Source organism: Ceratotherium simum, chromosome 13, assembly GCF_057802395.1.
Source record: "Ceratotherium simum simum isolate JZ-2026a chromosome 13, ASM5780239v1, whole genome shotgun sequence".
Taxonomy (NCBI): Eukaryota; Metazoa; Chordata; class Mammalia; order Perissodactyla; family Rhinocerotidae; genus Ceratotherium; species Ceratotherium simum.
Window position 1 is genome coordinate 38,858,882 of NC_141912.1, and position 27,830 is coordinate 38,886,711.

The 27,830-nt window shown below is 53.9% G+C and overlaps 1 protein-coding gene and 1 long non-coding RNA gene across 3 annotated transcripts in view; one reads left to right on the plus strand and one right to left on the minus strand.

Annotated features, from left to right (window-relative positions):
- The window catches only part of MDGA1 (MAM domain containing glycosylphosphatidylinositol anchor 1), a 64,924-nt gene extending 53,171 nt beyond the window's left edge, over nucleotides 1-11,753 (minus strand). For both annotated transcript variants that reach the window (XR_015554123.1, XM_004424188.3), the window contains exon 1: nucleotides 11,469-11,753. Coding sequence is in view for 1 of the 2 variants with exons in the window: in XM_004424188.3 (XP_004424245.1) it covers nucleotides 11,469-11,535 (67 nt within the window). In the remaining variant the exon portion in view is untranslated. The remainder of the gene's footprint in view (nucleotides 1-11,468) is intronic.
- On the plus strand, nucleotides 2,610-8,791 carry LOC147915697 (uncharacterized). Its single transcript, XR_015554124.1, has 4 exons — nucleotides 2,610-2,728; nucleotides 6,012-6,192; nucleotides 7,091-7,163; nucleotides 7,792-8,791. It is a non-coding gene; the product is annotated as an uncharacterized LOC147915697 (long non-coding RNA).
- Nucleotides 11,754-27,830: the final 16,077 nt, after the last annotated feature.

Here is a 27,830-nt window from a genome sequence, read left to right on the forward strand (position 1 = left end):
ACCTTCCCAATATCCCTCTCAGAGATGGGGAAAAAGTGCCTTCATTAAGAGTTTCTGAAGAATCACACAGGGAAGGTCTCAGGGCCAAGGAGATACTCAAGTTCAGCTCAGAGGCCTCAGCTCCTGAATCTTTCTGATAAGAGGTTATGTTACAGCAAGTTGAAATAAGGTCAGACAATGAGAAGAACTTCCCAACAACGAAGGACCAGAGACACCGAGCAAACAGCAGTGGGAGTCACCTGGTCTCAGTGGGTGCGGGCCTGCCGAGAGGCAGAAGATGAGTTAGGTCACCTCGGCAGTACTCTCTGGCCCATGGCTCAGCACAGCCCCTCAGTTTCTGTTCCCAGAAATCAGGAAGGTCCACAGAGCTCTCCTGTGGCTGGGACTGAAAGGAGCCACTTGCTAGAGGAGAGAGGTACCAACCAACGGAAATCAACCACCTCATGGAAGTATGCATGGTGTGTGGGGGTGGGAGGAGGGAAGGAGAACACGGGCAGAGGGAAGCTGGCCCCTCCCATGAATGTCTGGGTGACTCCAAGCAAGTCTCTTCCCTGCTCTGGGTCTCCATCTTCTCTGAGGTTCTTCTGGGCATCTTCAGAGCAGCCAGAGCTTCCCCCCCACCCGAGCTAGGCTGGCAGGGTGGGGTGAATGGAAGGAGAGCAGTGTCCACATCCATCTAAATCCTTTCTCACTTCAGAAATGCCATCTGACCCCAAGGTGGGGATTTGTGGGAAGGACTGCTCATTACCTACCCAATATCCATTCCCCTCTCCTTTCTAACCCCGATACTCTCTTAGGTGAGAATGTGCCCATCTAAAAGACTATATTTCGGGGCCGGCCCGGTGGCACAAGCGGTTAAGTGCGTGTGCTCCGCTGTGGCGGCCCAGGGTTCGCCGGTTCGGATCCCGGGCGCACACCGACACACCACTTGTCAGGCCATGCTGTGGCAGCGTCCCATATAAAGTAGAGGAAGATGAGCACAGATGTTAGCTCAGGGCCAGTCTTCCTCAGGAAAAAAAAGAGGAGGATTGGCATCAGATGTTAGCTCAGGGCTGATCTTCCTCACACACACAAAAAAATAATAAAAAAATAAATAAAAGACTATATTTCTCAGCCTCCCTTGCAGCTAAGAATGGCCAATGAGATGTAAGCAGCAGTCATTGGGGGGGGAGGGGACTTCTGGAAAAGTTCTTTAAAGGAAGCTGACTCAGCTGGTAGGCCTGCCTTTTTTAAATGTTCCTCCCTTCTTCCTGCCTGGAATGTAGCGTGATGGCTGAGCCCCAGCAGCCCTTTGGTGACTTTGAGCCAAAATGCTCCAAGGCAGGAGTTCCCAAACTTTGCTGCCCATTGGAATCACCTGGGCATCTTTAAAAAAAAAAATGCTGATGCCTGGTTCTCACTCCCAGACATTCTGATTTCATTGGTATGAGGTAAGACCTAGGCATCAAGATTTTTAAACACTCTCCAGGTAATTCTAACATGCAGCCAAGTTTGAGAAGCACCATCTAAGGAGAGAAGAGCAACAAGATAAAAGGAGAAATGACCTTTCTCTAATGACCAAGGAGCTGCCATACCAGGCTGGGACAGTCTACCTCGAGACTTAAGAAAGTCAACTTTAATTTGTTGGAGCCTCTGTAGACAGGTCTGTGTCTCTTCACTCCTAATGGGGGGTCCTCATGCTGCTCCCATTCGCCAAACCATCCTCCACAGCACAGGCTGGGGAACAAAAATGGCCAGATCTCGCCGTCAGGAACCTCACACTTGGGGCAGTGGGCAGGCACTAGACTCGGCATTGGGCAGGCTTAAGTTCAAATCAGGCCTCCACTACCTGCTAACTGGAGGGCCTTGGGCAAGTCGCTCCAGCTGAGCCTCTATCTGGAAATGAAGGCGTTGGAAGAGACTGCATTCTATCATTCCACTGCGAGGTCTCTGGAGGCAGGCGCCCTTCACCTCTGCGGCCACAGCACCCACCATCCTTCCAGATGCTTAGCAGGTTCTCATTAAATATTTGCTTGGTTTACACCGAATTGCTACAATGCAGTCCAGCTCTGAAATTTTCATTTGATTCTAAACCAAACAGGTAAGAGAAAAAACAAAAGGGCCATATTTCAAAAACGCAACGGTTTTACCTACTGGAAATCAATGAAAACAGCATTTTGGGGGCAATTTCTTTCAGTCTCTCCAGGTTCAGGACTGGAAATTCCCTGGTTAGCAGCTGAGAGAGGGGCCAGTCTCCCAGGCTCCTGATCTGGACCTTCCAGTTAGCACTACTAAAAGAGAAAGTCTCCCTGCTCATAATTTAAAAAACAATGTGTGCGTTTTTTAAAAGACCCCAGGGTCCCCATGAGCTTGGTTGAAACAAAGCTTGGGCAGTGACCTGGAAAACCCCAGAAATGCCCTCAGAAAGCCCAAGGGAAGAAGACATCTATTTGGGCCTGACTCATTCGGATGCACTGTCTACACCAGCTGTGCTGGAGAATCAACTGGAGAGGTCTCACGAGCACAGCCGCCTTGATACCACCTGCAGAGTTTCTGAATCAGGAGGTCCGGGGCGGAGCCAGGCATCTGTTGTTGACAAAGCTCTCCAGGTGGTTCAGACATGCCACATGGGCTGAGAACCACTTCTCTGCACAGCTTCCAACCCTCCAGACAATCAAAGTCTATCTCGCCGAGTTTCTGGGACTGGAAAGGAACCAAGAAGAGCCTGGGGTGGCATCTCCAAAGCTGGGTAAGCAGCGCCCTCACGCCGGCCCGAGTCACCACCCCCCACACCGAGGTCACCCCCCCCCCTCGCGGCCCCAGCTTCCCACGGGCAGAAAGCCGGCCTGGGGTGGGGGGACTGCTGTCCTGGCCCTGCCTGGCTGCCACGTTTCTCAAAAGCGCAGCCTGCACCTCCTGCTTCCACATGCCACCCACACCCGGGGCTCCCTGCCATCTGCCTGCCACCCCCTCTGCTCCAGTGAAACAAAGTCCCCGCGGTTTGTCAGAGAGTTTACCAAGTGCTATCACTCCCGGGCTTCTCCGCAACCCCAAGAGGTGAGCATGCCCGAACGAGCCTTCCAGACAGGGAAACTGAGGCTCCGATAGGTGAGGCGCCTGGGCCAGCAAGCTGCCCACCGGGCCCTCCACCCTGAGTCTGCCCCTTTGAGTCCCATCCTCTTTCCGGAATGTCCTTGCTATTCAAAGAGTGGCCCGTGGGCCAGCAGCATCGGCATCCCCTGGGAGCTTGTCAGAAATGCGGAACCTGGGCCTAGCCCAGACCCGCTGAATCAGACGCTGCGTTTTCACAGAGTCCCCAGGGGACTCCTGCTGGATCCCGAGGAGCCCGGCTCTGTGCTCCAGCTGCCTCCCCGCCAACCTCCCAGGCCCCAGATGGCCCGTGCTCCGTCTCCTCCCCCACCTCAGACGGCCCTTCCGCCCACGGACTCTGTCCCTTCCCCTGGCTTTCCGGTCCCTGTCCCCTCTCCGGTCTCCTCCTACCTGCCTGATGCCTCCTGCTCTGTCTCCTCTTTCTCCTCCCACCCCCAGGGCACTGGTCTCAGCCCAGTCTCCTCTCTCTCTACTCTCTTCCCCGGCAATTTTATTCCACCTCACGGTTTCAACTCACATCGTTCCGTGCACATAAATTCAGATGTGCAAATCTAGCTCTTCAGAACGGATCTCTCTCCTGAGCACCAACACTCATGTCCACCTGCTCCTCAACATCTCTCCCAGACATCCCCAAACCAGAATCCCATGAGGTTCAAAACTGCTCTGGCATGGTCATTAAAATAGAACTATTTACTGAGGCCTTGCTGAGCACGGGGCACAGTGCTCAGGGCTTCCCAGGCACTGTCTCAGTGCATGCTTATCACAAACCAACATGGTGGGTGGGTACCACTATGCCATCTGACAGCGGAGAAGCCACGCCCTAGAAAGCAGATGTAACTTCTCCGGCCCTCGCAGCTGGTGCAGGGCAGAGCTGGAGTTCAGATCCAGGTTTCTTATCCAGAAGTCCAGGCTCTTAACTCCTTCACTCCACTGCCCCAAACCAGTCTGACGTCCGGTGGCCATTATTCTACCTCGGTGCCCTTGTGTGCCAAGCCCTCCAATGCCAAATCTCAGAGCCGTTTCCAGCTCCTGCCCCTTGCCTGAGCTCTTCCTGAAGCACTTTTAGGACCTAATGATGATACGGTCTCATTTCTCGCCTTTTGCAACAGCCTCTAACTGAATCCCTTCCCCCACACCCAACCCCCTACAGTCTCTTCTCTACATGGCAGCCAGAGGGATTTTATTTTAAAAAGTGTCTGTTCATGTCCCTCCTCTGCTCAAAATCCTCCCATGGCTCCCCACCTCACTCAGAATAAAAGGCAAAGTCCTTACACCCAGCCTTCAAGGTTGCAAACAATCTGGTCCCACTAACTATCTAACCCCAACTCCTACTCCCCTCCCCATCGCTCACTCTGTTCCAGCCATAGTGGACTCCTCGTTGTTGCTAAACAGGCCAGGCATGCTCCTACCCCTGGGCCTTTGCACTGGCTATTCTCTTGCCTGGAATACACTTCCTGCAGATATCCACTGGGCTTCCTTTCTCCTCCCTCTGCTCCGGTAGCACCTACTCAAGGAGGCCCCCCAAACACTGTATATGAACTTGAACCACAGTCCACCACTCTTTGTCCCCTTAGCTGCTTTACCCTTTTTCATAGAACATATCACCATAGGATGCATTATGTACTTATTCATTGACTTGTTTACTGCCTGTCTCCCTCAATTTGAATGTAAACTCTCAGAGAGCAAGAGCTTGTTTCTCCCCCCAGATATCTCAAGTGCACCACACAGAGCCTTCACTCACATGTTTGTTGAGTGACTGCAATTCTTGTACCCACTCCCTCCTGTCCATTCTCACAGCCACCACCCTGCAGGACGTTCTTACTACGACTTCCTCGGACAACTGCAGGACCTCCTGACCAGTATCCCTCCTCCTGAGCCTAACCTCCCCAAACACACAGCTGCACGGCTACCTGGCCAGAAATATGGCTCACATCACCCCATTTCCCTGCTCCAGACCCTCCCAACAGCTTCTCCCAAACCGAGGATTCCAGCCTACTGCCCACAAGCACAGGCTTTGCAATCAGCAGATCTAGGTTAAAGCCCAGCTCTGCCACTTGGACAAGTCACTTCATGCTTCTGAGCCTTCAGTTTCCTCATCGGTAAAACAGGCTCATAAATGACTCTCTCAAGGAGTGTGGTGAGGATTAAAGAAGACAGTGCGCATTCGTATCTCAGCCCGGGCAGCAAACATTAGCGATTTTTATTCTGACTGCTTTACTGTCCACTCTAACTACCCCAATTCCCTTTCAGCCCAGCTGAGAGACTCACCACTGGCCGCTACACACCCAGGTTCTTTAGCCTCCGTGCCTTTGCCACAATGAGCCCCCCACCTGGGCTGTCCTTCTCAGTCCTTACTTCCATTTTTCAAGGCCAGTTCAAATGCCTCGTCCTCCACAAGGCCTTGGAAGTAATTTCCTCCCCTTTTGAATTCCCATAGCCCTTCATCTCCCTTGCCACATGGCATTTATCAAGATCTTCCAGGAACCACCACCTTGTATGTGATGCCCCTTCCCTTCTCCTTGAGGGTAGAACCGCTGTCTTATGCATCTCAGGAGCCCTGTCAATGCTTAGAATTGGGCCTTGCTCAATGGCGGTACTCAGTAAATACCTAATGAATGGTGAGAGGGACACCACACTGCTGTCCTACCCCCAAATCAGAAGATCCACTGAGATGGAGACTCAGAGCCACTTCTTACCAGCTGTGTGACCTAGAGCAGGTCACTTACATTTTTGGAACCTCGGTTTCCTCATCTGTTAAATGGGGACAATAGGACTGGCTGTGCTGACCTCTGAGAATGTTTTTTTTTTATGGTACAGATTTTTTTTTTAATTTTATTAATTTTTTGTTTATTGCAGTAACATTGGTTTATAACATTGGATAAATTTCAGGTGTACATCATTATACTTCTATTTCTGCATAGATCTCAGAACGTTTTGGGAATCGAAGGAGGTAGAGGCATGAAATTCTTGGTAAGGCACGTGGCACTGACACACCTATAAGGGATTCTTGTTATAACCATCGATTCTCACTAAAAGGTTCATTCCTCTTTGCACGAAAAGATGCCTGAAAGAACCATCACCGAATGCACGGCAGGATGTCAAGTGAGTTTTACTTTCTTCCTTATACTTTCACATATTCTCTGATTGTTTTGCAAAAGGCACATGTTACTCATAGACTTGAGGAAAAGGAAGATTCCATTGTTTAAAAAAAAGAATCATTCCTTTGAGTTAAGCATCGCTCTTGCTCCCGTGTCAGCACTTCAATGCAACAGGGGCCCCTTAGTACCTATACCTGCCATCGGCAGAAGCATGCCTGCAAAGCGGGGTCTTCTAACGACCGGGAGGAAGATGCAGAAGAGGGGCCACACCCCAGGTTCACAAAGAGGCAGCTCTGCCAGGGCAGGAGCCCTGTGCTCTGCACACAGCCCTACCTGAGCAGGAGCCCACCAAGCTGAGCCCCACCATAGAGCTCTCCTCTGGCGTAGGGTGCAGGAACTGTGGCTTTGGCCACAGGCGAATGCCCTGGGACACTGGGGTGAATACTTGGTAGCTGGAGGGAGGCCTGGAGCTTCAGAAGGTGCTAAGGAGCTCTTGTGGGCCCAGGCTGAGGAATTAAAATAATTCTCATCCCACCAGGAGGCGGGAGGCAGGAGGCCAAGGAAGCCTAGGAAAGGCAAGAAGCAATGTGGTGGCCAAGCCCTCCCCCTGCTGGCCACATCTGGAGTGACAGTGCCAGCTGCACAGGGCAGGGTCCCCAGGCACACACCCTGGCACCTGGGGCCTACTCAGGCTCAGGTGTCCAGAGGCAGGCAGGGGCGGGGCAGGCCTCTTCTCCGACTGAGAGGCCCAAGGTCCCACCTCCTAGGTCCCTTCCCTGAGCCCAGCCACAAGGAGATGAAAGGCGGGGGGGGGGGGGGCAGACTTGGGGAAAGGAAAAGAGGAGAACATGTGGGGTACAGGAGGGTCCTCCACACTCCAGCCTCTGTATCACTCCTCCCAGGCCTGCCCATGCCTCCTGGGCAGCCAGAGAAGCCGGACTGCTACCACTGCCGGATTTCTACTCCCGCCCCCAGGTATTGATTTCCTGCATCATTCATTTGCCGGGCTTTGGCGGCTGTGATTAGCTCCCTCCAATCTCCCTACGGAGCCCCCCGCCCGTCCCTCCATGTTCCAGCAAAGCAGAGCTAATACCAGGCTCTAAATGAGGCTTTGCCACCTCGGCCCCAGCAGCTCACCGCCAGGCCTGGCCAATTACAACTGGGCCCTCGGCATGCCCCCAGCCCGCCCCCTCAAGGGTGCTTTCCTGGCTAATAAAATCCTCTCTAACCACCCCCACTCCCCCCACCCCAGAGCCCCCACCCAGCCAGGAAGCTCAAATTCCCAGCCTGCAGTGTAGGAGGGGATATCATGCAGATCTTGACCCTAAGGGGGCTCTCCAGCCTGACACCGGGCATGGGGAGCCCTCAGGCTGGCTCAGGGGCCAACATCAATTTGGGGAGGAGGGGCAGACAATGCTGGCCAAGTAAACAAAACAGCCTGGATTTGTGGACACAAGGTGGTCTCTCTCCCTCATGCAGTTTCCATAACTGAGACGGAAGAAGGGACAGAGGCAGGGACCTTCTTGAGGGCATTTAGAAACCCCGGAGCCTCTGTTTGTCCTAGGGGAACCAGAGTTTCTGATGTGATGCTTTCCTTCACCAGGGGGAGAGTCAGCTATGGACAGGCAGTGTCAAGGCATGGGGTATAAACTCTAGTGAAAAATCCCAAGAGTACCTACTACCCAGATCAACACCCAGAGGACGGCACCAGGAGACACGATTCCTGAAATTCCTTCTCCGCACTCCTCAGAGGAGGGAAAAAAACCTGAGTTGGTGATAATTCTGTAAGCTATGTTGCTCTTGTCAAATTATTCAACATCTGTCTTCATGTTCCCACAAAAATTAGCATAGGATAGTAGTTTCTGATGACACCTTTAGTGAAATATTTTGACTTCCACCAGTAAGTTGCAAACAACCTGTCTTAAGGATAATGTCAATTCCCACTCCTGCATATTAAATAATCCAGGGGTTTGTTGTGTTTCTGTAAGGGAGAGGAGTCCCACCCACCTGCCCCTGGCTGGAAGTCCTGCAGCTATAAGAGAAGGAAAAGAAGCTAGGATGGAGGAAGGGGTATTCTCTGATGCTATCCACATGCAGGATGCCCCTCTTCCATCACCTGGCTACTGCATATGCCCCAGAAGTAGGCTTTTGGGGGCCAGCCCAGCCCCCTGCCCTGCCAGAAAGAAGATTACAGGATCCACCCCAGAGCACAACAAACTGGGCCAGGAGATTGGGAGGTGGGGAGGGAAGAGAGGCCCAGCTCCAAATGGGCCATCTGGTCTAGTACTCGGCTGCTGTAGCATCTGTGCCCCAAAGAAGAGCGAAGCCACCTGGCCAGACTGAGAGCACCTCCCTAGTCCTACCGCAGACAGTGGACCTCAGAGCCGGCACGAGGACCCTCAGAGGGAAGCCGGGCATAGGGCTCCGGGCACCTGCCTCCCTCCAGCCTCAGCAGAGACTCACAGTCCAGGCCAGATCCAGTCGGGTTTGCCCTCCACATCCTCCTCTTCTTCCCTCTCCTCAATTCAGCTTCCATGTCAGTCGGCCCCTCTCTCAGCCACAGAGGCCTGGGGGCAGAGTGGAAGGGGCTGGGGTTCCCTCCCCAGGGCACGCTTGTTTCTTTTGTGCCTTGAGGAAAACTTCTGCCTCCCTCCTACCCGCCAGGGCAGCACTGGGCTTCCAGCCTCTCCTCTCTTCTCCTCCCTGAGGTCCCCTATGGCTGCCAGCCTAGGACTCCATGACTCTCCCTCAGCAGAGACCCTCAAAGAGTGCCCCACTACCCTGCTGGAAACCATTCTAGAAGACTTCTTGGGGAGAAAGAATTTCAAGAAGCTTTTCCTCAACCTCCCCCCAACCATGGCCCTTTATTTGTGCAACAAATATTTGCCAAGTGCCTGCTGGGTGCCAGGCACCATGCTGGGTGCTGGCGTACAATGATGGGCATGAGTGACCATCCCTCACACCTACACTCTACTCTTTCTCAAGCTGCTTTGTCTCCTTCGGGTATAGAGGAAAACTGGGGGGCAGAAGCACTAGCTCTCCATATTACTTCTTAACCCAGATCGCGTCCTACAATGGTTCTCCCTTCTGCTGTATCTGGCCAAATATCTGCTGTATTCTAGCATCACAAGGAACTCGGCAGCCTCTTGCCGTCCTCTTCCTCATACCAGATCTTCCTCTCTCTCCATCCACCTCGATAAAGACCTTCTTACCTCGCAACTCCCCTGAGGACCTAGCCTTCCCTGGAGCCTCAGTCTCAAAGGGCAGGTGGAGAAAATGTCACCCAAGAGCCTGGGGTTGGCCCCAGTGCACCCAGCTCACCTTGATTTGCTCTGAGAGCAGCTAGGACCCACTCACATGAGGGAGGGGAGAAAATACCAAGAAAAGGGGGCAGATAAGCCAGTGACTAAATACTGGCTCCAAAGTACTCTGAAGTCAGGGTCCCCAGAGACCACTGCCACAATCCCCCACCCCTGCCCTCATTGCCAGGGTTTCCAGCCTAGGCTCAGAGGATCTTCCCCATGATGGACCCCGCGCAGCCCTGGAGAAGGTTGGAGAAGCTGGAGAGGACAGAGGAGAGGGATGACCAGGAGATGGGCTTGCCAGATCTGCCCAAGGACACTCGGTGGGAGGGGCAGGGTGAGGACAGCAGCAGACAGGGAGGGCGCTCCATCACTCTCCAGAGCCCTGGGGTGTGGTAGAGGAGGTAAGGCCTCAGCAGTGTCCCTCCTTAGGCCACCGCTTAAGGAGGCAGTGAAGCTGTAGGGAAACCTTGAGGAGAAAGAAGGAAGAGCTCAAACCCCTGGTGTCTTCATCTGCGCTGAGGAGGCCACGGCCTCTGGGACCCACTCAGTGGCCTCCTGCCCACAGCCCAGCCTCCCTCAAGCCCTGCTGCATTCTTCCTCCTTCTCTCCTTTTCTGGCCTATGGAAAGGGCCAGGCAGTAAGAGACACACAAACTAATTAAGAAGCAGAGTTTGGCCAGATGCCTGGGCCAGCCTCCCCAGGAAATTAAGCCCAAGCCAGCTAACTGTGTAGGGCCAGGGGCATGTCACCTCCTAGACAACTCTCCCTCTTGCAAAGCATGGGGAGACAGGCCAGGCACCCCCAGAAGGTGCATTTAGCATCTGCACCTGAGGCTGGCAGCCAGGGGGGACAATGCCTTTGCCCCCCCTCCAACAGAACAAACTCTTCTCTAATGTAAAGGGGAATAATTAGGCCCTCTATCCCAAACAAAGAGGGAAAGAGAATCCTCCCGACCCCAGATACACATCATTAAAAAGTGACCTACACAGACCACCCTGCAATCAGGAAAAGGCAAAGTAAAGGCCACTGGGCCAGGAGACTGACTTTTAGCGTTGTGGGGTCAAGGCATTGGCTGCTAGAACTCGGAGGGAGGGTCCCTGAGAGGGGTGAGCCCGGGCGATCGTGAACGGATAATGCCTGCTCTTGGGACCCTTCCCCGGGAAAACCCGCGGGAGAGAAGGGAGAAGGGGTAACCAGAGTCCCCTGGTCGCTGGAGCGCGAGGCGTGGGGACGCGGGAGCAAAGCTGCGTGGCGGGAGGCAGAGTTTGGACACGTCGCCCGATGGGTGCGTGCCGTGTTTGCGTTTCCCGAGGACGGTGGCTGAATGTGTCTGTGTGTGAGCGCAGGGAGAAGGAAGGTGGGGCTGGGGTTTTGTAGCTAGGAACCGGGGACAGGAAGAACCGGCTCAGGAGAGGTCCGAAAAGGGATGCCGGCGTTTTAGGTGCCCTATCCAGGGGATGCTGGCATCCGCTCCAGCTGTCAAGAAGCGAGTAAAACAAGCGAAGCCGCAGCGAGAGCCGGGAAGGCGAGCTCGCTGCCCGGCCGCGGTGCTGGCAGCCACCTTGCCCGCAAGCCGCGCGCAACTCCGGATCATGCATCGCTCGGAGGCCGAGTCAGGGTAGGACGAGGTTTCGGTGCAAGGCGCTTCCTCAGCCCCCGATCCGGAGGGCTGTCAGTCTCCGGAGCCGACTGGGTGCTCTCAAGGGTTCGCGGAGTCACTCCTGCCCCTGGCAGGGTTTAGCAAAGTGGTTACCTCCCCCTGGCATCCCGGGCTTCACGCCAAACCCTACGACCCGTCTCCGTGCTCCGAAGCAGCTAGCTCAATCTCCTCGCGCCCTGAAAAGGGCGGGGACCCGGGCATCCACTCCAGAGTCCGAGCCAGGGTCCCCGCCAAACCCCGGCAGCGCGCACTTTGCGCCTCTTGCAAAGTTTCCGCGCGGGGCTAAGCCGGCGTGGAGCCGGAGCGGGCTCTTACCGTAGACTCCTTGTCCCCGGCAGTGGAAGGGGAGCAGCACCAGAAGTAGAAGGCAGGTCACCTCCATCTTCACGGCCGGTGCTTCATCCCCGCGAGGCGGCGCAGCCCGAGAGGCGGCGGGGGGCGCATCCGCCAGGGCCCCGCGATGCCCCTTGCGTCTCCCCCTTCCCCGAGCGGCGACAGAGGGGGCGGCGGCGGCGATGGAAACCAGGAGACTGAGGAGGCGGCGGCTGCGACCCGGGTTTCTCCTCCGGCGGGGCCGCTGCCCGCGTGGGGACGCAGGGGGCGCTGGCCCTGCCCCGGGTGCCTCGGCGTGCCCGGTGCAGCAGCCAGCGCCCCGGCCCGAGGAGCCCGGGGGCCGAACCGCCCCGGGTCCCCAGGGCTGTCCGCTCGTGGTGCTGGGCGCCAGGGACCCGTCTACGGCAGGGGCGGCGCTTCGATCCAACAGGCCACCGAAGACTGGCAAACTTATTTCCCCACCCTGGGGACGCCCCTCCGCGGAGCAGGGCCGGGGAGGCCGGGGCTCCGCTCGAGTTAATCCGCTGTCTCCAGTCCTGCGGAGGGTGCTGGGGGCTCAACGGCACGACCCAGGGGGGCTGGCCTGGGCGCGCTCCCGGAGTCGAAGGAGCCCCGGCCCCGGCCCTCCTGAGCGGGGGAGCAGCGCGGGCTGGGCTCGGCCGAGGGGCGAGAGCCACGGGTCCCCGGGTCCGCGAAGTTAGCCGAGCCACCGAGGAACCCCGGGGAGGAATCGCGCCCCGGCGCCCCGCGGGAATCGGGAAAGCAATTCCAGCCAAGAAAGACCCCAGAAAGCGGGGAAAGGAGGAAAGTTTGAGTCGTTTGAAAAATATTCGCGCTCTCGCCGAGGCCCTGGCTGCGGCGCGGGCGCCGCTCGCCGCCTCCGCCCGCCGCGCTCCGCTCCCGCCGTCTGGCCGCGGCCGTGGCGCTCCCGGGCTCGGCGCTCTCCGGAGAGCGGGGCTGCGTCGCGCCCCAAGTTGGTCGTCCCTGCCCCCGCCCCGCGGCCTCGGCCGGCGGGGGCCCCGAGCGGGCGGGGCCGGGCCGGGCTCCGGGGCGCGGCGGCCGCTGGGCTCCGGGCCGCGGGAGCGCCCCTCTCGCTCGGCAACTTAGGCTTCGCTGTGCTGCTTCTTCCCCCCTCGGAGCTTTTCATTCCGCGCTCTCCCCGCCTCCCTCCCTTCCTCCTCCCTCCTCCTCGCGTCTCCGCGCTCGGTCTCTCGCTCTCCCACCCTTTGTCGCTCGCTCTCCTGTTTGATTCCCCTCCAGTTAAAAAAAAAGGAGCCAATTAAAGGCAGCCCAGCTCGCCCGGCCCAGCCTCTGTCCAATTTCCTCGCCTCCCCCAGGACCAATTAGAGAAAACAAAACAGGGCTGAGGGAAGCAGACTGCCTGCTTTCTTTTTTCTCTCTCTCTCTTTCTCTCTCTCTCTGCCCCTCCCCCCTTCTCTCCCTGTCTCCGCGTCCCCCCTACCCCCCGGCAGGAAAATGTCAGAAAGCAGAAATGGATCCATCTATCCCGAGGACAGTGGCGGAGGGACGTGGGTTTCGGCGCGGGCTCTGCAGCCGCGCGCTCGCACGCTCGCTCTTCGCCCGCCCTTGCACACCCAGATTGGCTGCCCGAGCCGGGTGCACCGGTCGCAGTACGCTAGCGGGGCAAGCACGGCCGTTCGCCCCGGGGACACAAGCCCGCGGGGTACTGCACAGTTTGTAAACGTTTTGTACTTTTGGGGGGCGGGACTGAAGCGGGGGTCGGAGGGAAGGAAAGGCTGGGGCGCCCGCGGCTCTTGGGGTCCTGCAGGCGCGCGAGCCGGCCGCCTGCTGTGGTCTGCAGGGCTGTCTGCGCGGCCCCGGAGTCCCTCCGCCCCCGGCCGAGCCCCCGCCCCTTTCCAGGCCGCCTCCGCCTCTCCCTGCGTAGGGCGTGGGGGCCACCGCCTGAGCAGCTGGCTGAGCCGGGGCCGGCGAGGGCGCGCTTGGAGCTCGTGCCCTCGCCTCGGTTCACAGGTTGCCAACAGGTTTGTCAGGACCCCTCCGCCGGAGCTCCCCTAGGCCACCGCCCCCATTCTCCCCAGCTCGTCCCTCTCCCCATCCTGCCTCCCCTTAGGACCTCAGGCGCCCCCAAGCGCCCCGGGGGCGCACTCTCTTCCGGCAGCCTAGCCCGGGCCCGCTCCAGCTGCGAGGGTCTGGCACTCCGGGACTCCGCTGCCTCAACCCGGCCCTCTCGGAGCAGGAATGGGGAGGGCGCTCCTCCCAAATGCCGGCAAGGAGGGATGTAGGCTGGGCGCGCCTCCGGTCGCGTCCCCCTACCCAGGTCCTGCTCATTTCCCCTGGTCCACCTGTCGCCGTTATTTATCTCGGCGTGTGCGCAGGGATTGTGTTAGGGCGGCCGGTGGAAGCGCGGACAACCGCAGCAGCTAACGAGGGGGGAGATTATAAACCCTCCTTCCCCTACCCCCTGGAACTGTTCCGTATCTTGGCTGTGATGCTGGTTCCACGACTCTATGCGTTTGTCAAAACTCAAAGAACTGCACACCAAAAATGAGTTAATTTTTCGGTGTGCAAATTAAAACATAAATTTTAAAGATAATAAAATTTTTTTTATTTTATTTTTTTGCCAGTACCCATCTCCTGCTTAGTCCCTCCTCCCTTGACCCTCCAGGGGCTGACCCCCACAGAAGTACGTGCCCCTAACTACCAGGGCAAGGGTGGGAGATGTCTGGAGAAAGGCCAGGCGCCATGGGGGTGTACCATCAGCTGACACCTCCTCAGCTCCCTTTCTGTCCTTCTCAGGAAGTCCGAGAACATCTGAAGAATCTTATTCTCCAGCCCATCTCCACCTGATTGCCCCTCCTTCATCCCCTCCCCTCTTTGCTCTCTCCTTCCTTTCCTGTGGCTCCAAAGCTGAATAAGGGATCCAGACACAACTTAGTGCTGGGCGTCCAGCAGATGCCAGCTGAAGATTTGTTAAATGAATGAATGATGCCCATCATAGGCCAGATTCACCAGACCTAGGACACCCTCAGTGCAGCCATCCTTTCTACTCCCCACCCCTCAACCATTACCCCAAAGAGAAAAATCCACTTTCTGCCCCCACAGAGTTACAGAGCTGTCAGACCTCTTCCCACCCACCTCCCCCACCCAGTCTGAAAAGGCAGTGGCACCAACTGAGGGTGTGATGATGAGTAGCTTCTTTTATTGTCATCTTCTTCCTATTATTCGAAAATTCCTAGAAATCCTCATCTCCTCCAGGAAGCTCTCAGGGGGTGATCACAGTGATTCCAGCTCTCCTTGGCTTTGCCCGTTCTGAGTTGAATGAGCACTTATCCATGCCATGGGACACTGCCTTCCTATTTTTCAATTAGCTAGTCCAACCCCAAATAGCAGTTAATTGCTCCTCTTTGGCTTTGGGGTGCATTACTGAGGGGCAGGGAACCCCATTGACTCAGGTGACATTGTCTTGAGTTTGCAGTCTCTGAACACCTACACTGGCCTGGAGGAGAGAGAAGACTCATGACCAGGAAGGGACTGGGGGAGGGGAGGAGCAGAGGACAGAATTCCAGCCCGTCTGGGATTGAACATTTGCTGTAGCTAATCCACTTGTGAATGCTCTGCAGCTAATTGTATGCAGTGTAAATACCTTGACAGCCTGTTTGCGTGTGCCTGTAAATTCAGTCATCCCCTCCCACTAGTGTGCCCTGCCTGTTGCCTCTGACAGAGCCCTGTGTCTGATGATGGGAGGCGACTGGGGAGAAGGAAAAGAGCACTGGGCTTGGGAGCCGTCAGGCCTGAGTTCTGTCCTAACCTCTCTGGCCTGTTTCAACCTCAGCTGTAAAATGAGTAGGGTCCCTCTCAGAGTGGTTGAGAGAAGTGATAATAATAATAATAGCTGACACCACACGCCAGGCACTGTTCTAAGCCCTTCATGGGTATTGACTATTTAATCCTCATAACAACTATGTGAGATAGGACTGTTCTTCTCATGGAATAACATAGAAAGATTTAGTGACTTAACACAGCCTCGGAGCTTTGACCTTGCTCTTTCCCACTGTTCTAAACTGAAGAGACGTTAAGGGCCTAAGTACCTAGTATTTTGACAAGAAGTGTTTCCTATTCTCTTCACACACAGAGAACAATTCTCTGGGCTGCAAATTGGGGGATGGGGCATGAGAGCTAGACCACCAGACCTGAGGCGGACAGAGGCCGGGCTGCCTAGAGGTTCAGAGGTCAACACCCAACTGCCAACTCTTGGGTTCCACCCAAGATGCTCTAAGAAAAACCCTATTTTTTTGCCCCTGAGAAAGCCCAGCCCTTGGAGTCCAGGAAGTCTCAGGAATTAGCTGCTGACTGAGGGGGTGTGTGACGGGCCGCAGAACCAGGAGTCCCAGACCTCGGCCAAGCAGGGCAGCTTTGGGCTTTTGTTGTGAGAGCACGTTACTAGAAAGCTCCCCCATCTCCTCCAGCTGCCAGCTCTCTTGCTCGCCTCCAGCAAGTCAGATCCTGGAAGAGGAGAAAGGGAGAGAGAGAGGAAGAGTCTTTGTGGGGATGGTATCATCACCTTGTGAGGGAAATTGTCTCTGAAAATCATACAGTGGCAGGTATCGATTCAATCTCAGGGCAAGACCTTTCTGGTCAGGTGGGGGCAGGCTGGCTGGGAGGGGCTGAGAAACGGGGAGAGTTATGACCCCTCTGAAAGACCAGTTTATTAATTCCGGCTCTAACAAATAGCCAATTAATGGTTCCAGCTGCTAATTAGTAAGCAGTTAACTCCTGTTATAAATCCTGCTGCTCAAGACTAGTGGTAATATAATCCCACAATGACACCCTTGGAGAAGAGGGGCCCCAGAAACTTCTATAGCCTGGGGTCTGTAGCCCCTTCCGCTCCCTCCTCATCCCAAACCCTGGGCAGGCCTCTGCTAGCAGAATGCAGGCTTCATGAGCAGGGACCTTGTCTGCATGTCGCCGTTCATTCATTTAACGTATATTTGATGGGCTCCTACTGTGTGTCAGGGACTACTCTAGGCACTGCGGATTCAGTGTGAACAAAACAGACAAGAACCCCTGCCCTCATGGAGGTTACATTCTAGGGAAGAGATGAACAAAGACTATATAAATAAGGAAACAAAATAATATTCAGATAGTAAGGAAAATACTAAAGCTAGGAAGAAGAGTAGCAAATGTGAGGGCTGAAATGTTACAGAGGGTGTCCCGGAGAAGATCCCATTGACTTCTGGGTGGTGACCTTAAAGAGGAGAGGGATGGAACTGTGCCGGTATCTGGGGGAGGAGCATTGCAGGGAGAGGGGGCAGCAGTGCAAAGGGCCTGCAGCCGTGAGGGGGATTTGGCCGTAGCTGAGTAGGGGAGGGGAGAGCAAAGAGGAGCCAAGATCAGAGAGGTTAAAGGGGCAGGTCATTTGGACCTTGGGGTCATTGTAGGATGTTGTGCTTTACTGAGTAAGATGGGAGCCGTGGCAGGATTTTGAACAGAGGAGGACAGGATCTGACATTAATTTAGCAGGCTCACTCTGGCTTTGTGTGAGGAACTGATTGAAGGGGGTGCCACGGTATCCCTAGCGCCTGGCACAGTGCCAGGCACTTAGTGGGTGCTCAGTAAATGCTTATCTTATGAATTGATGAACGAACATTGATGGGGCTAGGTGGTGAGACTGGGAACCATGCTCACTTTGGAAAGGCCGATTTATTTGGATTCTCTTGTAAATTATTTTACAACCATCACGAAGGGTGCCCTCACATTTGAACTTTCCAGGGAATTCCACACCCACTATCCTACTTGGTCCTTAAAATGTTCCTGTGAGGTAAGTTAAGACATGTGGCCCCCTCCATTTTACAGATGTGAAAAGTGAGGCAAAGAGACACTCACTGCCTGGCTTAACAGTGCATTACTGAAAATACCAGACCTAGAAGGATGGGGGTGGGGATACCAAAGAGGGGGTCCCTCCCCACTTTCTGGCCACTGTGTCACAATTGCTCTCTGCCTCACTGTGTGATGTTCCCTCTCTGGGCTCCAGATTCTCATTTCCACAATAAGCAGATGCGCCTAGACCGCCTCTAAGATTGCTCCCAGCCAGACTCCAAAGCCTTGTGAGCGGTGTCCAAGGCCTATCTGGATGCCACCATTTCCCAAGTGACAGTCACCTGGGCTGTCCCAAGCTCCCTTTGTCCACACTGATGTTGGAACAGGGGAGCTTTTGTTTAACTTTTTTGAGCTGATGGTTCAGGGGATCAAAAGTAATTTGGTTTTAACACTGGCTTGGAAAACATATGGTCTTCCCACTCTGAGCTGGTCTGGGAAGGGGGTGAATCGGCTGGACAAGTCAGATTCTCTTGACTATTTGTTAATTCAACAAATATTTATTGAGCCAGGCATTGTGTCTTCATCACACTGGATACTCTGCTGGAGACATCTAACAGGTAAAGACACAGGCCTGCCCTCAGGGAGCCCCAGTCTGAGGGGAGACACAGCCCTGTCCTCAGGGAGCCCCAGTCTGAGGGGAGACACAGCCCTGCCCTCAGAGAGCCCCAGTCTGAGAGGGGACACAGCCCTGCCCTCAGGGAGCCCAGTCTGAGGGGAGACACAGCCCTGCCCTCAGGGCCGCCAGTGGGAGTGGGGAGACCTTTGCTGTAGGGTTATAGATCCTGGTGTAAAAATGGAGGCAGGAAATAGATCTAGGAACCGACAGATAACACTGTAACAGTACTAAAGTGTTCAGTACATGGGTAAGGGCTAAGGGGACGAAAACAAGGAAGGCATGGGGCTGGTTACTCTGACTTCTTGGCTCTCACTGCAAGATTGTTTCCTCCCCTTTAAGGCCGGTAGCCTGCAGCCCTCCAAGTTTCAACAAAGCCCAGAGGAAGCGGCCTGGTGTTGTATTTGGGGATTTTCTTCTAATGCAAAAGTCTCTCTGGGCTTCTGGGAACCACACCTGCTTGAAGGCAAGACTGTGAAGCTGGCACGTGGAGGTCAGCGCCCACAGGGAGGAGACCCCACCCTCTCTGGGGCCAAGCCTCACCCCGGCAAGACGCTCCATCCCTGCCTCGTTCTACTGGCCTCCCCAGGGAGACCATCTGGCTCAGGGGACCGCAGAGCACGTGGAGATCAGCTCATCTCCAAAGACCCCGACCTGCTACTCAGGTCGTGGATGTCACCCCCGACCCCAGCTTAGAGTGGCATCTGTGCCGTGCGCTGTTTCCATGTGTGCTGTGAGCTCATGGGCAGGTGGGTGTCCTAAACCTGTTGGGATCACTCACTGCACCATTGCAGGTTGAGCACGTGGTCGCCGCCGTCTGCTGGGTACAATGAACTGAACTGGAGTCTACTGACTAACAAAGGAGCTCTGGGAAAGCCCTGAATTATCAGGACAAAGGAGACCAAATTATCCAGACAATATGTAGATTAGAGACAGATAGAAATAATGAATCTATACAAAAAAATGTTTGAGTTATGTACAGGATGAGGGGAAGCAAATTCCTGTGGAAGGGAAGTAGGCAAGTGAGGAGTGGAAGGGTCTGGGAAATCCTTGTGTTAACAAGCAGCAGTGGGAAGTAACCCACTGCTGCCTGGTTCTGGATGCTTTCTAGGAGGGCAGGTGTAGGGCAGGTGTGTTTCCTGAAGGTGTGGGGGCTCTGCCTGGCTGGGTGGCTCTGTCCTCTGGCGTCTGCACCAGGAGGCCCAGCGGGTCAAGTTTCGCTGAGCTGGTCTTTCTCACCTCCAGGGCAGCTCTTCGGAAGCAGGATCAAATGTTCTCAAGCTTGAAAAGACAGGCTGGGATGGGAGGGGAAAGGAGGGAAGGGGAGGAGGGGTGAAGCTGAGGTCAGGGACAGGGAGGGGGCCAGGGACAGGGCCGTGGTTCTCCTTGCTCTCTCTCTCTTTAACCTCTCCAGCAAATTCTTTTTCCTTTAGCCATCACCTCTTTTTGATCCATGTAAATTAGTGGGAGGGGAGGGTGGCAGGAAATTTGGAGTGGAATAAACACACACACACACACACACACACACACACGCACACACACGGGACAGGGCCGCTGCAAGGCATAAACTCCAGGGGGCGCCATTCACATAGAATATGACAGGAACGGCGCCCACCTCCACGCCCAGTGCGCGATGTGGTGGCCCTGCCGCAGCTCCCTCTGCTCTGACTCGACCTCAGGACAAGCTGGTGTTATCCTACCCTGCACATCATTTCCCCCGCTCCTTCTCTTCCCAGCCCATCCCCAGCGCCCTCTGGCCCCCAGCTCCTCTCTGGCCCCTCACCCTCAGGGCCACGCCTGGCCTAGCGCCCCGACCGCCGACCCCCGCAGGATGCACTGGGGGAAGGGAGGGGTCCTGGCCCTGCCTCACACGGTTGTTGTTCTGGACACACCATCAGCCCTGGGGACTCGCTGCCTTTTTGATTAACTTGGTCTCATTATCTGGCTCTCTCAGTTCTCAGGGATCCTCCACACCCACCGTCCCAGGGCCCTTGGGAAGGCACATTTGGCCTCGGGCGTGAAAGGGGGGACCCCAAGGGACCCTCTCACTCTGCCTGGTGAGGACGGTCTAGTCCCACCTCTGGCCCTTTCTATCCCCTAACCCAGGGCTTATCTGAAGGAGTGTGGACAATCGCATAACCATAAAATGCCCAGCCACACCACGGTGTGAGGTAGGTAGCTTTATCATCGTTTTAGAGATGGGGGAACTGAGGAACAGAGAGGTTCAGTCACTCACCCAAGGTCACACAGGTAGTAAGTGGCAAAGCTGATGTTCAAATCAGAGAATCTGGCTCCAGCGACAATAGTCTGTACTCTTCACCGCTACTTGGTGTTGCCTCTCACAAAAGAAGAGGGGCGAAAAGCTGACAACCTAGAGCTGTGCTGGCTAAATACACAGCCACTAGCTACTAGTAGCTGTTTAAGTTTAAATAAAGTAAAACTTAAAATTCAGTTTCTCAGTCACACTAGCCACGTTTCAAGTGCTCAACAGTCACCGGTGGCTAGGGGTGACCATATTGGACAAGGCAGATATAGAACATTCCCATCATCATAGGAGTTTTATTGACAGGAGTGTTCAAGTCCTTAATTTTAATACCAGCTCCACGACTTACTAGCTGAGCAATTGTGGGCTATTCACTTAACCTCTCTGTGTCTCAGTTTCCTCATCCGTAAAACGGTGATAAGAATAGTGCCAACCTCGTCGGGCAGTTAGGGGGAGTAAATGAGAAATTGCATATGAAGTGCTCGGTACAGTGCCTGACACGTAGTAAGCATTCTAAAAATTATTAGTTTTATTATTAGGAATCATGGTCCAGTCCTTCGTGTAATTATATAGGTAGCTAAGGACCAGAGAAACTAAGGAACCGACTCAAAGCCACACAGCAAATTCAATGCCACTGCTGGGACTCCTAATTCTTTTTACTCCCCCACACAGCCTAAAGATACTTGTACAGCTGATAAAGGACTCACATTTGACCCTCGCTAAAATGCTAGGAGGTAATTCAATGAGGTTTCGTCAACCCCATTTTACAGATTAAGAAACTGAGGCACAGAGAGGGTGAAGTAACTTCTTTAGGGTCACGATGCTGTTTAGTAGCAGGGTAGGGCTTATTACTGTTTGATGTTCTTTCCCCTGCTCTATCCTCCACTGTCTGTGCAAGTTAATGCGTGAGAGTGTGTGTTTGTGTGGGAGTGTTTGTGTGTGTGTGTTCCTCATTCGTTCACCATGCAGAACTTGGGGACCTGTTGTCTGCTATGGATAGAATATAAATCATGTAAATAATGTTAGTATGATCTCAATGATGTAAAAGGCTGTATATAGAATAAAGATGAGAAGGACAGATAATACCGTTTTAATGATTATCGTGGGCGATGGGATTATAGGTGATTTGCATTTCTGTCTTTATGTGTTTCTATTTTTCCCCAACTTTCTACAAGCAGCATATATTATTTTTACAATCAGAAATAAACAAATGTGATTTTCAAATATGTTTTTTAGAAAAATAAATTTCCCCAGGTGTTTCCCTGTAGTCTCTTCGGCCCTCCAAGCAGTCAGGAGGCCTGACCTGGGGTTGGCTGTGCCTGGCCAGGCCTGCTAGCAGACAGGAGGCCTGTGTGTGCCTCTCAGCTCTGTCCTCTTCATCCAGAGGCCCTCAGGTCCCTCGGCACTGGAGTGGGTTTGAATTTACTCAGCAACATCCACATGCAATAAATGTCACACTGTTTTATTTTTTCAAGTCAAATAAATTCTGATCCCAAGTCTCCAATTGCCAGAATGCTGAGAAATCAGCCTTAGTTATGTTTGGGGAGAAGACTCCAGGGTCATAGAAGGATCTGGGACCCAGGAAAAGAGGTGTTGGGCCTTGTGGTTGCCATGGTAATTGACTCCTGTTGCCTTAGCTCCTGAAGCCTGGGCCAGGCCCTGGCGCCCTGGACAGGCCCTGAGAGCTCTCCACAGCAGCCCTCTCAACAACCACAAGTGGGCCCGGAGACCGTCGGGGCCTCAGCACTTATCATCAGCCTCCACAAATATCCCCATCTGGCACTGCAGGCCAGAGGGACACAGGGCCCCCAAATCTCTGTCCCCTCCAGGGCTAGAGAGGCCCACTTCCCTTCTCCCTCCTGGTGAGATCACTTTTCCTCATCTTTCTCTAGTCCGCTCTCTCTTCACTCCCCCTCAAGAGACCTCCACCTCCCAAACCTAACTGATTGGGGGCGTCCCTGATGCTTTGACAACGAAACCCAAGCTCCCTGAGGGAAGAAAGCCCAGACTTAGATACTGACCTTGGTTCCTTTCTTAGGGTGGAGGAGGGAGAAATGCCTGTCATTATTCCAAGTGAAACGGGAATACACAAAATAACATCTCAGCGTAGATCCTGGCTGTACAACTCATGCTTGAACCTCAGCTGAAGGCTTCTAGGTCTCTCCTTGCCAGGTCAGATGGAGGGCAGAGGAGCATTTATGTGCCAGGGTACCCCCTGGAATGGAGTCAAGGAAGTTCCACCTCCCCCTCCGCAGGGCATAGGAGGAGGCAGTGACTAAGGGAAGCCCAGGAATGGGAGTCAGAGATACCGAAGTGCTGGACCCAAAGTAGATGCTCGGTAAATACTTCTGCTGTGAATGAAGCTAACCTTGGCCACAGTCCTTCACATCTCTGAGCCTGACCATCTTTATTTGGAAAATGGGCATCACTCCTTCAACAGCTGTGTCATGATTGCTAGTCACTGTTCCAGGCCCAGAGGATATGCCAGTGAACACAACAAAGTTCCTCCCTTCCACTTTAGTGGCTAAGAGAGATGATAACATTGTTATGTCATATCGGGTCTAGTAGATGCTGTTGGTGCTCAGCCCATATCCTCTCATACTAACTTCAGTGCCCTCAGGCTGACTTCTAATTGCCAGCACCCAAATGCCTTTGCCCCAGGCCTTCTTTGCCTGCCCACATAGTAGCCAGAAGGGCCAAGGGCCCCCAGTTCCCAGGGAGCAGCCCTGAGCCAATGACTCACAGGGCTGGTGCATAAACACCCCGGCTCCCTCACCCTCAGGCAGGTATGTGTCCTACCCTGGCTCCCAGAGTTCCTGCAGGCTTGGGCTCCAGCTCTCCACAGTGGTAACTGGATAAATAATGTACACTTTATTGGCTACCGTCCCTTCCCTGTATCACTTCCCCATTTCCCTTGGGTGTTTCCTGGAGTCACCAAATGCTGTTTGCCCTTGAATCCTTGTGTTGGGTCTTCTTCTGGGGAAATCCAGCCTAAGCCATCAGATTATGACCGGTGCTATGAAAAGAAAATTCCAGTAGGACAAGGGGGTGGAGAAGGAGTTACTTTGGATGGGGTAGTCAGGGACAGTCTCTCTGAGGAGGTGAGTTCGGTTCAGTCAAGGACCTGAGTGATGGGAGGGAGGGAGACAAGTGGATATACGGGGGCAAGGGTGTTCCAGGCAGAGGGAACAGCAGGTACAAAGGCCCCAGGGTGGAAGCATCTGGGAGCAGGGGGATGTTAATGACACCTGCACAGCTGGGTTGTAGAGAAGGATTCCTTAAGACTGTCTACGTGAACTGGAAAACCCTGGACACAGGAGCCTTTAGGGCTTTTTAAATTCCCTCTCTCTCAAGCTAGCACGCTCTCTGAGGGAATCTCAGCCTCCTGCCTCAGCTGCCACGCTCTGCGCCTCCCCCTCACTCCGCGCCTCCCTCTCTGTGCTCATCCAGACTCTCTGGCCTGGAGCGGGGCTTGGTTTTTCCAATAACTCATTAGTGCAGCTTTTGTCATGACTGAAGAAACAAAAGCCCCAACAAGAAAACCACATTCAGCGGCATTACAGGTTATTTATGAGAGAATGCAAAGCAGCCTCAGCATTGAGGGAAGCCTGGGGGAGGCACGAAGAACCTCTGGGTGGAGGACTGGGATACCTTGGATTTGCCTGGTGCTGGCCACCAATGCCCCTGCCCAACACAGAACAACCTCTTCTGTTCTCCCACCCCGACTCCCCCAAAGCCAGCCACCAGTCACCACTCCTCCAGCAGCTCGATTTAATTCCACCCACTCATCCAGCTCTTCATCCATTCACTTATTTATGTATTCATTTATTCATCCATGCATTCATTCATTCAAACACGTGTTGTGGTCCTACTACATGCCAGGCACTAGCTGACATCCACATTTAGCATAGACATGAATCAGCAATAGTGAACTGGGACCAGCTCATGCCAGCTCACAGAGCTGATCATGTGCATCTCTTCTCACCTGCACCTTCATGAGGTCCCGTTGGTAGCTTTAAGGCAGCCATGGCAGGAGTAGTTATACCATGGAAATTGGCATTTGCTACAAATCAGGGCCGTTCCCCCAGAGAGCTAGTTGTTATACATTTACCAACACACCACTGTACCAGGCCCTGGTGTCTTGCTGAACCCTAGGAACGTACAGTCTAAAACAGAGAAGGACATTGACCCAATTCATGATGTAACATTGGCCCACCCAGATTTGTTGGCCTCAGAGACACACAGAACTACAGTTGTCTTTGCAACCTAAGAGTACCAAGAAGAGAGAATTTAATTCTACCTGGGAAGGCTTGATAAAAGAGGTACATTTGAGCTAAGTCTTCAAGGGTAGGAGAGATGTCAACCTGAATGGAGAATGTTCCAGGTGGTGGAGACAGTTTGAGCAAAGGTCTAGAGGGAGGGCCAGGCAGAGTGTGTTCACTCCACCTGGATAAAAATGCCATAGTAGGGAGTTGCTCCCACCTATTACCTCCCCAGTCACACAGCAAACGTGAACTGCTTTCTGGAGGAAGAAATCAATATTGCAAGAGCTGGATTGTTGGGGAGAGGCTGCTGGGTGAACACTGGGTACTGAGAGATGAAGACTCCTCTCATCCTTCCTCCTCCTCCCACCTCCTCATCATCACTGTTCCTTCTCAAGGAAAGGCCTGACCTACAGGAAAAACGTCTACAATGTGTGAAAGTGGCAGCCAAGAGGCCATCACCAACTCACCCTCAACACCACCACCATCATTACCCCCAGTGTACGTCATGGTATATAACCAGGCTGGCTTCCTCATCACCACCGGCCCCGTCGTTGCTCCACATGAGGCTCATTGGCACTGTTAAACAGTCCATACACACACACGTACAATGCTGGGCTGACAGATATCAGGATAGACACCCAAACAAACACGAATGCTCCAAGTACTCCAATTATCTCTACCACACGTAAGAGGAGGCTTCCTGAAGATTTCAAACTCGCTGCCTCCTTACTCTGGGAGATCACTGAGCCTCCCCCAAGTGTGCACGCCCAGACACGTATACCCTCACATGTGCAGAGGCAAGTATACATCCAGGATACAATACCGCTGAATGCCAAACCATTAGACATGAGCTGGGGCAGGAATGGGGGAGGCCACAGTCCATTAGTCTCAACCACCCCTCCCGGACCTGGTGAGCCAGTGGCAGCCCACACCTGGGCCACATCCTCCCAGCCACCCTGCCGACCTCACCCCACTTGTCTGACAAGGAACCGAGCTTCCCACCAGTTCAAGGAGGCCTCCCACTCACCTTCCCCAGTCTGTCGCCAGCCCCCTCCAGGGAAGGGAGACAGAGCATGACTGAGCATTGCATTTGTAGAACACTCCACAGTCCTCAAAATACAGGACTGTATCCTCTCATTTAATCCTGGGAACCCTGCGAGGTGGGGATTAGTGTCTCCAGTCTGCAGAAGAGGAAACTGAGGCTCGGAGTGACTCGCCCAGGGGAAAGCCAGAATCAGAACCAAGGTGTTCTGATTCAGACCTTTATTCCGCAGGTATTTGTTAAGTCCTAGATGCTGTGCTAAACCCTGGAGACTCAAACATGAGCACCAATAACGACGACGATAGTGGCCAATAATAATAACAATGACTGAGCTTTATGGGTACATGTGCAGCGTCATCTCAATCGTCACCATACCCTTTAAGAGGTACTGCCTTTGTCCCCACCTTTCAGCAGGGACATTCAGCACCGTTCCTGGGCTGGAGGAGATCACTGCGAGCCTCAGGGTCTCTCAAAGTCGGCCCAGGACATCAACTCCTCCAGAATGACTGAAGCAGAGGTTCTTGGGTGGGCTGCAGGAATATACTGGGAACATATGGCTTAGAAACACTCCGGGGGGCTGGGGCCAGCCCGGTGGCCTAGTGATCAAGTTTGAGCGCTCCGCTTGGGTGGCCCACGGGTCACAGGTTTGGATCCCAGGCCCGGACATACACACCACTCATCAAGCCAAGCTGTGATGCCATCCCACATGACAAATAGAGGAAGACTGGCACAGATGTTAGCTCAAGGACAATCTTCCCCAAGCAAAAAGAGGAATATTGGCAACAGACGTTAACTCAAGGCCAATCTGCCTCACCGAAAAAAAAAAAAAAAGCACTCCAGGGGGCACACAGTTGACTGAGGGTCTTTGGGGGCAGCTTTGTCAGTGTTTCCCGGGCCTGGGCTCTTGGCCCCAGCTCTTATCCTTTCCACACTCCCCCTGTGTGAGCTCATCCACCCCACGGCTCTGATCACCAGCCATGCCCTGTGACCTGCAGAGAGCATGGTGTGAGGTCAAGGGCACCGCCCTGGAGTCAGACTGCCTCTTCTTGCCTGCATGACCTTGGGCAAGCTACCTTACCTCTCTACGCCCAGTTTCCTTTCTGTAAAACAAAGCTAGTAATGATAATAGCAAATTCTTCCAGAGTGCTTACTTCGTGAGAGGGACAATGCTAAACCCCTTATGTGTGTTAACTCATTTAATCTTCGCCTCATCCCTGTGAGGTTGGGTCTTAGCACAGGGCCTGGCATGCTGTATGCGCTGAGCAATTGTGAGCTGTTATTAGCTGCATCTTCAGCCCCAGGGATCCCTGAGGCTGCCCACCATTGTGCTTAAAACTTACAACCTCATTCTTCCTCTTGCGTTTCTTAACTCAGTGAATGGCTCACCATTTCTCCCATCACCCGGGCAGACACCTAAGACCCTGAGCTCTTCCTTTCCTCTGAAAATCCACATTCAGGTCCTGCAGATTCTCCCTTCTCCATGTCTCTTGTATCCATCCCCTCTGTCCATTTTCTCTTCCCATCACTGTTGCTTCTTCAGTGTGACTGTGCTCATTTCTCACCTGGCTTATGCAAAGGCCTCCGATAGCTCCCTGCTTCCAGCCCACACACCTTGCACACCAATCTCCTCCTCTGCCAGAGATTTCCGAATTGCAAATCCACTGAAAATCCCTCTGTGGCTCTCCACAGCCTCCAGGATCAAGTTGAGACTCTTCAGTTTAGCACACTGCGTTCTGCGGGATCCAGGCCCTGCCTTCCTCCCCTCCGCTCCTCCCCCACCATGCACTTTTGCAATATGGCCACTCCAGTCACCCCAGTTCATTCCTCTGGCCCTTTGCACATGCAGTTCCCACAGCCTGGAGTGCCCTGCCCATCCCCCTTTGTCTAACCATTTCCCCACATCCCTCATGACGCAGCTTAGGCAACATCTCTTCCCAGAAGTCTTCCTGGATCTCTACTAAGTGCTCCCCCTCCATGCTCCTAGAGTAAACCCTTAACACATTAAAATTATGACATTACTTTTGTTCTCCCACCAAACACAGATGTTGCCTGGAGGCACATGGTTAAAAGCACAGTCCCTGCAGTCAGATGGCCCCAGGTCCACCATTTACTTGTTAATTTCAGCTCCACCAATCATTAGCTGTGTGATCTTGAACAAGTTAATTAACATCTCCGAGTCTCAGTTTCCTTGTCTCCAATATGAGGCTAAGGATAGTACCTAACACATAAAGTACTTGTGAGAATTGAGATATAGCAGGAAAAGTGCTTAGCACAGTGTCTGGCACAATCCATGTGCTCCATA